The 15,709-nt window shown below is 35.7% G+C and overlaps 1 protein-coding gene across 1 annotated transcript in view; it reads right to left on the reverse strand.

Annotated features, from left to right (window-relative positions):
* Positions 1 to 13,554, reverse strand: part of slc25a37 (solute carrier family 25 member 37) — a 29,206-nt gene extending 15,652 nt beyond the window's left edge. Inside the window, exon 1 of the mRNA XM_048210922.1 lies at positions 13,200 to 13,554. Within this exon, the coding sequence (XP_048066879.1) occupies positions 13,200 to 13,391 (192 nt within the window). The 5' untranslated portion in view covers positions 13,392 to 13,554. The remainder of the gene's footprint in view (positions 1 to 13,199) is intronic.
* Between the last annotated feature and the right edge of the window lie 2,155 nt (positions 13,555 to 15,709).

Below are 15,709 nucleotides of genomic sequence, written 5' to 3' on the forward strand. Positions count from 1 at the left end.
TGCATGATGATGAAATGAAAGAGTCACTTAAGAATATAGTCCATGCGAAACAAGTTTAATCTTGTAAATAACCCAAAACAATCTTTTTCAACCATTCTCCCCCCCATTATCCTTCTAATTCTGCCACTTAAACCCAAATCCTAGACACACCAGTGTGACCGGTTACAGCTTACTTTGAACAAGATATTATTACAGCAAATCAAAAGGGTTTAATTAGCACTTCTTTAACAAGAAAACTAGACAAACACCCAGATAAGTTTTAAAACTATTCAATATTAAACCCGTCATCAAACCGCAGCAGCTAGCCAGATAACAGAGATCTCCCAGAAAACAGCAGGGTAGATGAGTTGTGTGGAAAATTCTGATCCATTTCAAACACTTCTGTAAAAGAAATCTGAGCACATGCTTGATTATAACAACAATAAAAGCAATGTCTTAATTACTAATCTGTTTTATGAATATTTTTAAGTGCATTCTGAAGGGCTTTAGCAAATGAAAAGCAGAAGAACGGGTAAATATGCCACAGAAAACACTGAGCCCGTGTAGTTTCCTCAAATTGAGTTAAGAAAGACACAATGCCACAAAAATATATGTTAGAAACTCCAAACCTCAATAAGTTACACTTCCTCTGAGACTCAAATAGGGACTTACACTGCCTTCACATGCCATTGGAATTATCGTAAATAGGAGTCGGAAATTGGACACGAATGCACTCTCAAGTATCTACTACTGGGAAACTCCGAGATAATTTAAATACCAGAGTTTCCCAGTTGGACATGCCATAAACCTTAAACATGGCGGAGGGGAGAACGATTGCAGCTGTGACTGCTATACTTTATTAGCTTTTTTCCACAACAGCTACATCGCCTTGTCTTGTTGCTAAAGTAGTGCATATTTACATATATGAATAACCATTTGAAGTATATTGAATGTTTTATATACCACAAAAATAGCATGTTTTTGCCTGAAATTCCAGAAACATCAGCAAGCTATCTAGTGTGGTCGATGTTTACATGGTTGTCAACGAATGGGGCGCTACATTTTATTAAAAAAAAGCCGCCATTTGAACAGCACTTTCCAAACTACAGGAGCGATGCCCCAGCACTTTAGGCAACAGAGCGGTGGAACTATGACACATTTGTGTAGCCCAAAAAAAAATGTTGTTCCTGACAGGTAAAATTATGTCGGACTCTTCTCATATTTTATATGAGGAATATCAACTTTTGCCATCAAACAGAAGACTAAGAGTACCATATGCTATGAATAGATTAAAGGAACTCGTTTGTTCATCAGTCTGAATGGATGGGATTTATATGTGATGCACTGGAGCTGGATGTTTTTTGTTTTTGTCTATTCAAGTGTCTTATTATTTGATGTGAATTAATGTGAGACAGTAAAAGCTTGTTGGATGCAATTTTTGGAAGAAATTCCAACAATAAAGTGAAATTTAATTAATTTGAAAACCCAGAAGCGATTTAGCATTTTAGCACTTCTAGTTCCTTCATCTAAAAGTCAATGGGTTTTTGGTTAAATGGCTGAAATAAGGTCTGTGGTAACAAGCTCAAGATATTTTCACCTTTTATTCTATGACATAGAATACATCAGAATTAACCTACCCGTGATTTTTTTTAACCCGTTACATGTTAATGAAAAATGACAAGTGGCTTAATCGGTCGCTGTTGGTGACATTAAACGTCATCACACCAAACAGGTAAGCTTAGTCTACTTTTATGTTATACTTATAACTCCATCCTTAAAAATTATTCAAATTCAAACTTTAAGGGAAAACGTCTTTAGATAAAGACTGAAAGAGTTGTCGGAAGCTTAGTGTTGGTGACGTTGAAACCGTGCGACCGTGGTGTAGTTCGTTTATAGCCTACCTTTTAGCTTTTTGTTTCTGGCGACTGCATTTAGGCTTCGAAATTCATAAAAGTTGTGTTCATCTGTGAAAATTATCTTGATGACATGCAAGTATCAAACTTCTGTTGATCAAAGAACTTATTTTTTGGATAATCCAAAAAACTATGGGAAACTCCTATTGGGTTTTCTTGAGGGAACCAGAGTGATGCGAACTGCCGATCGGCCTACAATAAATAGTTAAAGCGCTCACTGTTGCTTAACAAGAGCCGAGTCCGAAAACTTGCCTTTCTGCCTTATCAAGCAACGATTCTGCAGGTAGCGTTTGCTCACATGACCTTATTTCAGACAGACTTGAGGCAGCGTAACGTTTAATGATCTACAGCAAAATAGAGAAAGCTTTGGTGATAATTATGCAAACATTTAGTTAATTGTAATTACATCTGGAGTGTAAAATGTTCGTCAAAATGTACATTTACACAAACTTTCAGATGGTAACTTTATTTTTTAGCTCAACTATCACAGAATGGAAAGCACAGGTTTGTGGGATATCAAAGGCAGTGAAGGATACATCTATGCTGCCTTCAAAAATTGATCAGATGACGGTATCTCAGGAGACAGGAAGTGAAGCTAACATTGGATTTGGACGTGCCTTGATGCCTTCCTACTTTGGAATGCATCCTCCGAAGGCAGCATTTTCCAGTTTTTGGATGCAGTCAGTATTGGTATCACTGTAGCATTTCGATATTTTAAGTGAATGTAAATTAGCTATGCTCATATGCTGATTTTTAAATTGTAATTTTGTTCGCAGCTGAAATGAGTATACCACTGACTTTACCAGAGCAGCTGAAGTGAATATGCAAGAAAACCCTCTCATTCAGGCACGAATTTATTGCATGGATGGAAAAATAACGTAATGTAAGAGTTTAAAATTCATATGCTCAGTTCAAATGAATCAAAGTTTGCCCTGGGGATAAGTAAATATAGTTAAGAATAATGAACAGATTTCAAATACCAGTGAAGACACCATGAGCCAGAGAAAGAGAACAGAGGGTAGTGCCTTCCTTGAAAAGGGGTCTTAAACATGGCACTGGATACAGAAATGTTTCTCTCGCATCATTTGAAGTTTCCTTCTACTGGCTTTATGCAGTAGATAAGGTGACATTATATGAATGCTTAAACTGAACTGGTCATTATCAAACGTCTGTGGTGGCAGGTGGGAGGTGACAGCCGACAGGAATGTGAGTATGTACCTTATGCGTGTGTGTGTGTGTACATAACTGCCTGTTAATCAACCCGTCCCAAATGCAAGAGACACTCTTGCACATTCACACCCTTCTGGATGTGTGAGATTACGACCTCTGCCCCGGCCCACCCATTCTACACTGATTACTGGAGTTACCGCCGTCAGCCTGAACATTTCGGTCAGCTAAACTTTCACCTGCCACTAAAACTAAAACTATAGTTTATAGCATACATATTCATATATAATAGCTGTCAAGAGATAATGATCTAAATACAGACAATATAAATAATTTAATATGCAAATCGGCCATATACCATTTAAAAAAAATGGATAAGCTTGTGGGCTAAATACACATACATACTTACATAACCAGTAATATTACAATAATATTGTTTACTGTATTTTTGATCAAACAAATGCAGCCTTGGTGAGTATAAGGGACTATTTAAAAAAATATTTTTTTTAATTTTACTGACCCTAAACTTTTGAACAGCAGTGCTGATATATAATATATAATGATATATAATATTCATGTGGAGCAAGGGGATACAAATCAATTTTTATCACCAAAAATAAATGTTTATCATGTTTCTATATGTTTACAATACTACTTTTCAAAAACTATGGTTAATAAGCAATAACTGTGGAAAATTTTCAAAATTAGAAACTAGAATCAAGAAGAGCTTTAAAGTCAGAGTTATGGGCCGAGATATTAAAAGTAAAATTTCTTTGGTTCTAGTGATATTAGAAAAAATAAAATAAAATGAATGCCGTTATAATTTGCCTTAAAACATTCCAACATATGCCTATAAATTCTGATAGTGAACTCTAAATCAAAATATTAAGTTTGGGATCACATATAGTATAAATTATACGATATTATAGCTAATTACATGTATTTATGCAATACAATTATAAAAATAATAGTAATAAAATAAATATTAAGATCTATATAAGTTTGTGGCACCAATGCCACTTCTATTAAACATTAGTCTGGCAGTTAAACTCAAACATCAATGTAAACATTAACAATTTCAATCTTTACTTTATGCAATGCACAAAGAAAGAGCACAAAGCTTGTGTTGTGCATAAGATGGACAAAGAAGTGGTTCATTTGCGTTGTTGTAATGTGTTTATTTTGGGTCAGTGTATGGAGAGGAAAAACACTGTCATTCCTCTTGTTTCTTTATTCTGGTTCTTCTAGTATTGCTGCATCTCTGAATCACACTCTGCCTCTTACTGTACATGCATCTCATTCACAATATTAGCAAATGCTGGCATACAGAAACATGTGATCCCTTAAAAAACTTTCAGTCACACAGTGACAAACAAAGACACATCCATAAGGGAAATATCCGGAAAGGTCTTCCAGAGGCATGAGATTTAGGCTATTCTTGAGTTTCATTCAATAATTAAATGTGGAAAAACTACAGATTACGAACACATTTAAGTGGGTGTTAAAGACTACATTAAATGATATTCACAATACATTAATCTGACATTTTAATTTAGACTAAAATAAAATATTCTGTGGGAAAAAAAAAATGTTGGGCAGAACATGACACTGACTGAAACAGGAAAAAAGGTGTGATATATTTGCTAAAACAAAGTAAATATTATATTGCGACATGAAAACAATTCCACCAGATGACTTGAATCACTCTATTTGGAAATAATGAATCATTCTAGAATGATTGGGGTGATTTTGTAGGGGAGTGAATCTGCATGGAAGACAATAAACTAATTACAAGCATAGATAAATACAATAAAACAAAGATAAATTAAAAACAGTGCTTTTTTTTTTTTAGGTAAGTCTAACAGTATACAGGGGAAGAAATTGAATAGTCAAATGTAAAATAACACTACATAGTCTTCACTATATAAATGAAATATAATTAATTTTTGTTAAAGTGACAAAAGTGATTTTATCTTTGTATTTTGTTATTTAACATTGAAGACACAGAAAGCAGCAGGTTTATTAGGCTGCTGTCACTTTAAGACCAAATGCACGGATCCAATATGCATTTTCTTTCGGAACTGTTTACGTTTACGTAAGCCATAAGTGTTTATGAGAATACTCAACAAGACAGGCATTTTGACATAATTGTGCGTGTATGTGTCCATTTAAGCACAAATATATGCTACAGAGATATTAGCACAATGTCTGCACGGCTCTGTGCACGCACAGGAAACAGTGTGCGAGTACTGAATTGAGTTCTCTTTCGTGTCTTCTTATGCTTGAATGGTCTAAATCACTTGAATGTTTAAACTGATAAGGCCTAAAACACGTGCAAATGAATGAAAATGTTCACTCTATGATGGTTAAACTTTGCAATTAATCCGAGAATCCCATGCGTTTCGAACCGTGGTGCCTGGTCCGTACAGATCAACTATGATCCCTATTCTTGACATCATATATCCGGTGATGTGACTATCACAGATGCGCAGAACGCAATACTGATGCTAAAACGATATATCATACAGCCCTAGTAAATATTATTGAAAAATGTAACGTTGAATAAAAGCCCATATGGATATACGCCTCATTTTAATTGTGAAAAAGAAGCACCATGTAGGGTTGCACGGTATACCGGTACAACGGTAGTATCACGATACTGAACAGGGCTCGACAATAAGGACCGCCCGATGGCCCGGGGCCAGTATGAACGACGCTCGGGACAGTAGACGGAACAGTCACTTGCCAGTGCTGTAGGGTGTGCGATATATATCGTCTATGTCTATGTTATCGTAATTGTTGATTTAACGATCTGAAATTATCGAGTACGTCCCTCACTTTACAAAAACCAAACAAAACACACCCAGTGAGTGCACACATGCAATACGTGACGTAGTCTAGAAGGTTAGGCTAGTGCGTGTGCAAATTTAGAGTACGCTTTCACTGCGTGATTTAGTCTATTAAAATGCCTTTAGAGTGCCCCAGAATTTAAGTGGCAAAAATGCCCCTGTATATCTTTTATATTTATATAATTTAATATAGTTAACCAATATTACACAGCGCCATTTTTCTCCAAATATCAGCAATTACAAATGTGATATTGATTGTATACAGCGTACAGTTTAATGAACAAGAACTTAATATCAAGTGACTTACATTTGAGACACCAAAACGCCTGTTTCACTCTGTTTCGCCAGCGAAAATAATTCCAAACAAAGTCCACAGAATTGTTTTGCGTCTCTGAGCAACACTTCCTGAATGAATCAGCTGTTTGAATGAATCGGTTGAATCTCAATGACTCACTCACTAACAGGGACTTGCTGCCACTTACTGGCGGGTTTAATTTCAGGTTTAAAGTGTTTTTTCTTTTATAAAATAATTTCAAATAAGAGTATTTGACTTTTATATTTTCAACATTTCAAAACATTATTTATGCATCTGTAACAGATTAATAAACTTTAATCTATAGTTATATAGTTATAGATATTACAATTTCTGTACCTGAAAATCTCCTGTTTAAACCTACATGAAAAACTTGAAAAGCATTGTTTATTTCATTTATGTGTTTGTTCTGTTGTATTCATTTGTGCTAGTACTCGTAATTTGATTATTTATTACTATTTTATTACTTGCTGTTTATTTATCTAACAAATATTTAAAATTTAAGTGAGTTAATGTAGTAGCTTTTGGTGTCATAACCTTATTTATTAAAGTTACATGTATCAAAAACAATGAAAACAATAACTTGGCTTATTTTATAGGCCCATTTTCTTTTCTGTTACTTTATTGTGGGGCAAGTGAAAATTTTGGCTGGGCAAGTAAAAATTTGAACCAAATTAGAAAAAAATCCTTAGCGTTGAGCCCTGCTGAAGCTTCAAAATACTGGTGATGCCATTGTATTTTTTAAACGGTAGTATCGTCAGTACGACAGTACCGTAAGGAATGTTGTATGTGCGGCAGGTACACTATTTACAATGTTAATTTGATTCATTTTGTAGATTTGAATTATAAATGAACAGTACTGCATGGTATCGTGACACTACTTGGTATCGTGGTATAGTATTGCAAGACATTTTTATGGTATCGTGACAACACTAACACCATGTGCACCATTCTCATTTTCTAAGAGCGTGAATGATCAGATAGACACAGGGAGTGTGTGTGTGAGTAAAGGTCATGTATGGAAAAGCAAGACTGCGTCAGCCTAGTGTCCTGAAATGCTCCTCATAGGTGCTTCAAGGAAGTGACAAACCTTGTTACAGCTGGCAAGTCCCCCAGAATTTCTCACACACTGGAAATTCCTGTTTTACTGAACAGCCTGAATCATTACAACACTACAGCCTGACTTACTACAAACACATGTGCTCCGGTAACTGAATTGCAACATCTTGTATGGTTAGATGTTTCAACATTACATTTGATTTTGTGTTCAACACATGTGTGTCAGCTTTAAAGTAGCTAATAAAAATAAGCAGTCACTAATCAACATATCCATCGCTAACACAAATCTCAGTTTCCCTTGTTTCTGAAGACACATTTTTTTCCAGCAGACAAAAGCTTAGGAGGAAGTATTTTAAGCTAATCTCTTTCTGGATGTCTGACAAATGATTTACAGGCCTGTCGCAGGCCACAAATCATTAAAAGCTTTACACCTTATCTTCTGTTAGAGTGTTAGAGGGATGATGATATCTACTTTTATAATTCTGATCTCAAATTTAATTTAATTCATCTTTACAAAAATAAGACATTGAATGTGTTTTGCAAGATTTAACTCATGTGCTGTATTCTTGAGCAAAATTAAACAGTAGATAATGTAAAGCTGGATTTGATTGACTCAATAAATAGTCTATGTTATGATAGTACTGGGGTCACTGACACATTAAAGTGTATACGGTAAAGTAAAGGAAGACTAAAGGAAGGAAGGAGAGATTTATTTTAAAACATGCCAATTTCCTTGAAATGCACTCTTTGTATTCAAATTGGTTTTGAAAAACTTTTATGCCATTTTAAAAGGAAAGTTTCAATTGAATTACTCTAAAGATGTCATGTGGTATAACCATCAAGTTAAAGGCATTAACATATTTGCACCTCGAATTAGGGCCGTTGATGAATCGAAATTGTAATAAAAATCACGATGTGAACATGCTGTTGTCACAGTATTATTACAGTATGTTACTGTAGATTTTCAATGCATTCTGGGAAAATATTAGCCTACTGTAAATCTAAATACAGTCCTAAATGACCACGAAAAACGGTACTTAAAAATAATCAACATCCATGGCTTGGGAATATTTTGGACACAGGAGAGATGATGTATCATAGAGCCAGGTAATTTGCAAGACCCGTCAAACTATCATTGTGGCAAAACAGAGTAGGGGCCATTCACACAGAAAACTTTTATCTTGAGCATGCCGTGTCATGTGCGAGATGCTGCCAATGGTTAAAGATGTCCGTCTAGCGCGTTTACGCAGAAAAACAATGGCACATTCCGAAGCAAGTGAACAAAAATCAATAATACAGGCATTTGAGAACTGCACAACATAAGAAAACAGTTCACCAAAGCATAAAGAACTAACCGACGCCATCACATATAATTTATGCAAAAATAAACTGAAGCCAAAAAATGATACAGATTTTGGTTTCAAAATTCTCCCACGATTCTGAATAGACAACTAAACAAAATTACATGAAATTTACTAGAGGTTCTGACAAAATGTTAATTGCTGCAGTCTATTTTAAAATGTTTAATTAATCTACATGAATTGTTTGGAAAAAACAAACAAACAAAAAAACAGTTTGAATGAATGATTCAAAGACTTGCTCATAAAGACTTCACTTGTTTCATTGCTGGATGACTCAGCGTTTTTTAAAATAATCTCTTGAATGAATGATTCAATGACACATACATTTTAACAGTCACTTGTTGCCACCTACTGGCATAACAATGTAATTGATACAATCCTTATTTGAGGTGCCAAGTTACTTTCAAAAGGCGATTTATTCTATTTTGATCACTTCCATTGACATCAGTGTTTATACCCCAACTATAAACTTTTATCCCAGTACCTCTGTGATCATATGAATATCGCTGCAACCCCTGGACTACAAAAACAAACAACCCGTGGCGACAGTGTAGCCCAATTCCACAGGAAACCCCCTGACCTGGCAACACTGTTTTTTCTGGGTCAGCGACAGCATCAATGCAAATTTGAATATTCACTGTGATTTTGTCAAAGGTTTAATAGACACAGGTGAATCATTTTCTTTTAGGAATAAGATCGGTGGGTGCTTGAATCGACATTGGCAGCTAAAGCGTGCAAGGAAATAATTTCAAAATCATGATTAAAATCAAATAAAATCATGATAGTATTTTTTTCCAAATCCCACAGCCCTACCTCGAATACACGTGAATGCACACATCATAATCATTATTTACAGTGTTTTAAATATTGCTTCCAAAGTCATGAATTTTCAAATATCATGATTTTTAATTTAGAAATGTCATAGGTTTTAGGGGAGTTGCACCACATGACATTTTATAAACTTAATTAACCATATATGAATATCAAAATTGATTTTAATTTAGAAATTAAAATCATGCTACCATAGAAGAGGTGCATTATTGCATGTATGGAATGCATATTTAAATACTTTGGCAAAAAAATTCATTGGTAGATATAATAGTTAAATAGTAATTTCTTTGAAAACGTATTGGTCATTTTTTTACTATTCTTAAAAACAGCACATTTTTCTTTGCACACATGGTTTAGGACGGTTACATTAAATGAAGAGAGGGGTTATTTCAGATGCAGAGACAATTACATTTTGATGTAAGATTTTTGTTTTTTTTTGTTTTTTGCATTTTTGCATTGACAACAATGGCAATTGTTAATGAAAGCTGGGTCGGTTTTGATTTCATGTCTTGAATTTCAAATTACAAGTCAAAATATGCCTATATGTCACAAATGATTTCTTCTTAAGCCCAAAGTATACTGCACTTTTTCCGCGCACGCGAGGGTCAGCGTACAGTGCACGTGACACGGTTTTCGACATCAGAAGAGTAAGCGCGTACTGCACACGCACCGCCGGATTTTTGTAACCGTACATACATACTACATAAACTAATTACTACAAACAAAATTAAATGCGCATGTACAACCTGCACGTACATGCGCATTTAATTTTTTTGTAGTAATTATTTTATCCACAAGGTGGCAACCGTGCCCTGGCGGCGTCGATTCACAAGGTAGTCAAAGAAAAACTGCATAAACAGAACAGACCGGAACAGGTGCAAGCTACAGCGACAATGAAGGCCTACATAGACGAGAGACTGTGCGAAGAGGTTAGAAAGTTCACTCATTTGTACAACTCTAGCCCAGATTTGTTTAATACATCATCATGAGAAAGATTCACCCTTTGTACTACTAACGGCATATCCCTCTGTGATCTCTGACCAAGTTTCTTTCTCAGTGTCTGCCGTTGGCTAACACACACCCATGAACACACAAACCAATTACAGCCCAGTTCCTTCCAGGTAAAGTCCCGGGCCTCTGGTTCGTTAGGCATCAGAAGCGTCTCTGTGGCTATGTGCTCTCCAGACACGTAGTATGCGGCTCTCAAACGCGTAGCAGCGAGTGAGTGAAATCTGGCAGCCACTAAGGAAACAATGACAATAGCCTACGCAAGTCCCACAGAATAGATGCAGAGAGCAATCTGGCACAGTGACAGATCACTTTCACTCGCAAGTTTCCCAAAAAAGACAAAGTTAGGACACTTTTGTGTCGCCATAACAAGAGCACCAGTTTGTGAAGAGATAAAGCTAGAATACCTACAATAAGGAACTGGAAGCAAAGGACTGTTTTGTTCAGTGAACTAGCTGGCAGGCTTGCGTTTGAATGAAGTGTTGTTTTAAAGCCGGAGCGAGGCTAGTCCGAAGATTAGCGCTGCACTCGCACACAAAAACACCCTGGCATTTCAACTCAACATCATGAGACGACACTTTGACCTCCGATAACATATGCACAACAAGGCAGAAACAGAAATAACCTTTTGTTCCTGAGAAAATTAATACGTCATGCTGACTTGATAAATGAAAATTCTGTCATCATTTACTCACCCTAAACCTGTATGAGTTTCTTTGTTCTGCTGAACACAAAGGAAGATATTTTGAAGAATGTCGGTAACCAAACAGTGTCAGGTCCCCATTGACTTCTATATTTCTTTTTTTTTTTTTTTATTCATACTAGAGACGTCAATGGGGACCAGCATGTTTGATTACCAACATTCCTTTGTGTTTAACAGAAGAAATAAACTTAAGGGTGAGGAAATTATGACAACTTTTTTTTTTTCCCGTGAACTATCCCTTTAAGTTAAAACTCATCAATTTCCTCTTTTCAAGGACACTGTGGCCTAGTGGTCAAAGATCTAGTGTGCTAACTAGAAGGTTGTTCACACCCCAGCAAAGGGTGATCCATAAACTACCACCATTATGCTCTTGACACACTTACACCCAGATTAGTCCAGCGTAAACTGCCTCTGTAATAAGGACATAAGCTTTTGTGAAGTACACTTAAGAATACTTTTAGGACTTAAATACTTAAAATACTTAAGTGAGAACTGAATGTAATGTTTTCAGACACCTAATTGCACTTACATACATGCAATTAAATTAAAAAGTATTGTAGTTTAAATTTATATCAAACGCAATTAGTTGAACTTGAGTGTTTTTGACACGCTTAAGTATGACTTAAGTACATCTGTAAATGTAATTTCATAATTTCTTCTATTGTTAATATAGAGTTGACAAGTGACAAGCATTTATATTAAACTAAAATACACTTTAGTGTCATTTCTATTAAACGTATTTGAAAAGAAAAATGACAAATTTGCAATTTAGTATATTTAAAATATATTAACTTTTAATTGTAATATCGAATAACATACTACAATCAATTAAAATCACTAAAATTACAATCAATTACTTCATTAAAGAACAACAAACTTTTAATTTGACATTATTACAAAGTGCCCTTTATAAAAATATACTTAAAATTGGTCATGAACGTGTACTCTCTAGGGATGCACAATATCGGCCAGCATATCGGTATCAGCCAATATATGCTCATTTTTAATGTTATCGTTATCGGCCCGATAAGAAAATTTGGCCGATATATTAAAGCCGATAAATAATGGATTATTTTCTTCAGCTGAGACACTTCAGATGTGCACTGTTCGCCGATATAGTTTTGAATTGCTTGAAATATGATTGAAATCACTTTTGAAAACACAGTTAAGTGTTAAGTGTACAGCGCTAGTCTGTCATAAAAGCTACATAATATTATAATGAGAACATTATAATTGTGTGCTTGGGACATGGCTTTTAATGCTGAGACTTTTGTTTTTGTAATCGGGCTCTCAAAAATTAAAAAAAAAATTGATTTAGATTTATCGGCCAATATATCGGGTTTCAAATATGAAGAATTACAGGTAATTGAATCGCCGCATCAGTAGTACTCTCTTTAATTGTCCATTTATTTCAATAAAATTATATAGTTTTTTTTTTTTTTTTTTTAAACTTACTTTTAAGATTTGAAGTGAACTACAAATGCAGTCAATTCCATTAAGCACACTTATTTTTCACAATGAATGTCTCTACTAGGTTGATATAATACACAACCAAGATGGCTTATGCATGAATTAATGCATACAAAGCATGGGTTTGTTTTTGACTATTGCAGCAATTACAGTGAGAGTTAAGACACTATTGTAACACATGGTACTTGTAATAACAGAGTCTAGAGAGAAATATCAGACTTGTTTAGCAGTGAAGGTCACTTGAGCAGCTGTCAGTGACGCCTCGACTGGAGCATGCTTTAAACTGCTGTCTGGAGGAGCGATGTAATGTTGTAAAGTGGTAATTCTCGCGTGTTTTAACAGCAAAAAGCATGGCCGACTGTGCTGGTCTAACTTGGTTTGTTGTTTTTGACCAATTTGAGAAGGTTTGAGTCATCAAGTGATTTGCAATGCCGCTCTAGCTTAACTTTTGTTTGAAAAGTAAGCTTGAAGGCTACGTTGCGTAAACTGTACATCACATTTGCCACATGTTAGTGAATGTTTTCATGCTCTGCTGTGTGGAGTTACCTTGACTGAGTCCACGGGGTACATGACTGTGTGCTCCAGCACTCCGGCCACGGCGCCTGCTGTCATGTGCGTGCCCAGGGACGCATGAGCGGGCAAACTCTCGTAATCCTCGTCGCCCTCCGACGATCCGCCGTCGCTTTTCACCTCCGACATCTCCAGACTCGCCAGGACCGTCTGGGTGCGCAACTCCATGCGTGAAGGGCGGCGCTGGAAAGGTTTAAACCCACGGCTGATCCGCAGAGATGTGAAACAGCAACACGAGCGCGCACATTACTACCAACACGACATCGTCATCTCAGCGACGCTGTGATGTCACCGTGACGCAGCGGTCCCGCGCCGCATGATGAGAGCGGTAAAGTGTGAAGAGAAGGTGGGGCTCAAAGCTGATGTTACCAATAAAAAATTAAAAGGTCTGGGAAAGTTTTTGTTTGTTTTTGGCGATTGTTCTTTTCAGGAGTGATTTCTACTAGCTACTACACATCCTGTTTGCATAGATTAGGTGAATGAATTAAAGAGACAGTTCACCCAAAAATGAAAATTCTGTCATCATTTACTCACCCTCAAGTTGTTCCAAACCTGAAGGAGTTTATTTCTTGTGTTGAACACAAAAGAAGATATTTTAAAGAATATGGTTAACCAAACAGTTGATGGACCCCATTGACTTCCATAGTATTTTTTTTAAGTCAATGAGGTCCATCAACTGTCTGGTTACCAACATTCTTCAAAATATCTTCTTTTGTGTTCAGCAGAATAAAGAAACTCATACAGGTTTGGAACAACTTGAGGGTGAGTAAATGATGACAGAATTTAAATTTTTTTTGTGAACTATCCCTTTAAAGGAACACTCCACTTTAAAAAAAAAAAAAAAAAAAAAAAAAAAAAAATAGGCTCATTGTCCAGCTCCCCTAGAGTTAAACAGTTGAGTTTTACCATTTTCGAATCCATTCAGCCGATCTCCGGGTCTGGCAGTACCACTTTTAGCATAGCTTAGCATAGTTCATTGAATCGGATTAGACCGTTAGCATCTCGCTCCAAAAAATGACCAAAGAGTTTCGATATTTTTCCTATTTAAAACTTGACTCTTCTGTAGGTTACATCGTGAACTTTGCTGCCGTACCATGGGTGCAGCAGGCGCAATGATGTTACACAGTGCCTCTCACAAATGTCTCCATAGTTGCAAGGCACGCTCCCCATGCAAGTAGGGGGTCACAGGCGCTGCGTAATATCATTGTGCCTGCTGCACTCATGGTACAGCAGCAAAGTTCCTTGATTATTACGCCGAAATGAGAGTATGGTTCCTAGCCATTTCGGCCTAGAAAATCACAACTTTTCTTAGTACACGATGTAACTACAGAAGAATCAAGTTTTAAATAGGAAAAATATTGAAACTCTTTGGTCATTTTTGAGCGAGATGCTAACGGTCTAATCAGATTCAATGAACTATGCTAAGCTATGCTAAAAGTGGTACCGCCAGACCCGGAGATCGGCTGAATGGATTCTAAAATGGTAAAACTCAACTGTTTAACTGGAAAATGAGTTGGAAAATGAGCCTATTTTCAAAAAAAGTGGAGTGTTCCTTTAAAATAGCCTAATCAATTTCTTCTTATTTTGGCAAATCTCAGTGAATTTAGAAATATGGTTCATTCGGACGGATCGTTTGAAAATGATTCATTGATTAATTTGAGTCATTACTCATAAGTTCACTCACAAGTACTCACATAACATTTGTTATGAAATATAATAAACTATTTGTGAATCATCTTAAGAGATCCATTCAAAAGAACCGATTCAACGGAACCAATTGAGATTCAGATCTTTTCTTTCCTAAACAAAGCTGAAATGAAAGACTGTAATTATGTCTGTATTATTCAGCATTTTGCTGATGTTAATTGCAGCTCTTGTATTGTCATTTCGCACATGATATCTGTAGATATTATTGGCCAGATGGATCCATCTGTGAGAGTATGATAGTTTAGGCGTGTCTTTTCTCAGAATGGATCTAAAGACCAATTCACAGTGTTCACTTTATCACTATATCTGCTCGCTTTGTGACTATGATATAGAGAATCTGGGCTTCACCAGATGTTCTCCTAACGCTTTCACGCACACACACTAAACATTTTAAAATGGCAGGCCTATTTGTGCTCCTTAGCAGTTACGAATGAGTTCAGGGATGAAAGAATCACACTTGTGAAAATATACACTTTAGCATACTTTTAAAAAGAGTACTTATTACAGAAATAATATACTTTAAAAGAATATTCTTAAGTGCAAACTAAATTAAACACTTAATTGCATGTTATTTACAATTAAAAGAAAATGTATTATAGATTAAATGTATATTAAAATCATTTGAACCAAAAGTGCTTTTTTGACCCACTTAAGTAGGACTTACACTTACATATTTATATGTAATTTCATAATTACTTCTGTCTTTGAAATATGGTAAACGTGTACTGCTGTATGTCTTGACAAGCATGTATGGAAAAATAAAATATACTTTAATATCT

This window comes from Megalobrama amblycephala, linkage group LG12 (assembly GCF_018812025.1).
Source record: "Megalobrama amblycephala isolate DHTTF-2021 linkage group LG12, ASM1881202v1, whole genome shotgun sequence".
NCBI lineage: Eukaryota > Metazoa > Chordata > Actinopteri > Cypriniformes > Xenocyprididae > Megalobrama > Megalobrama amblycephala.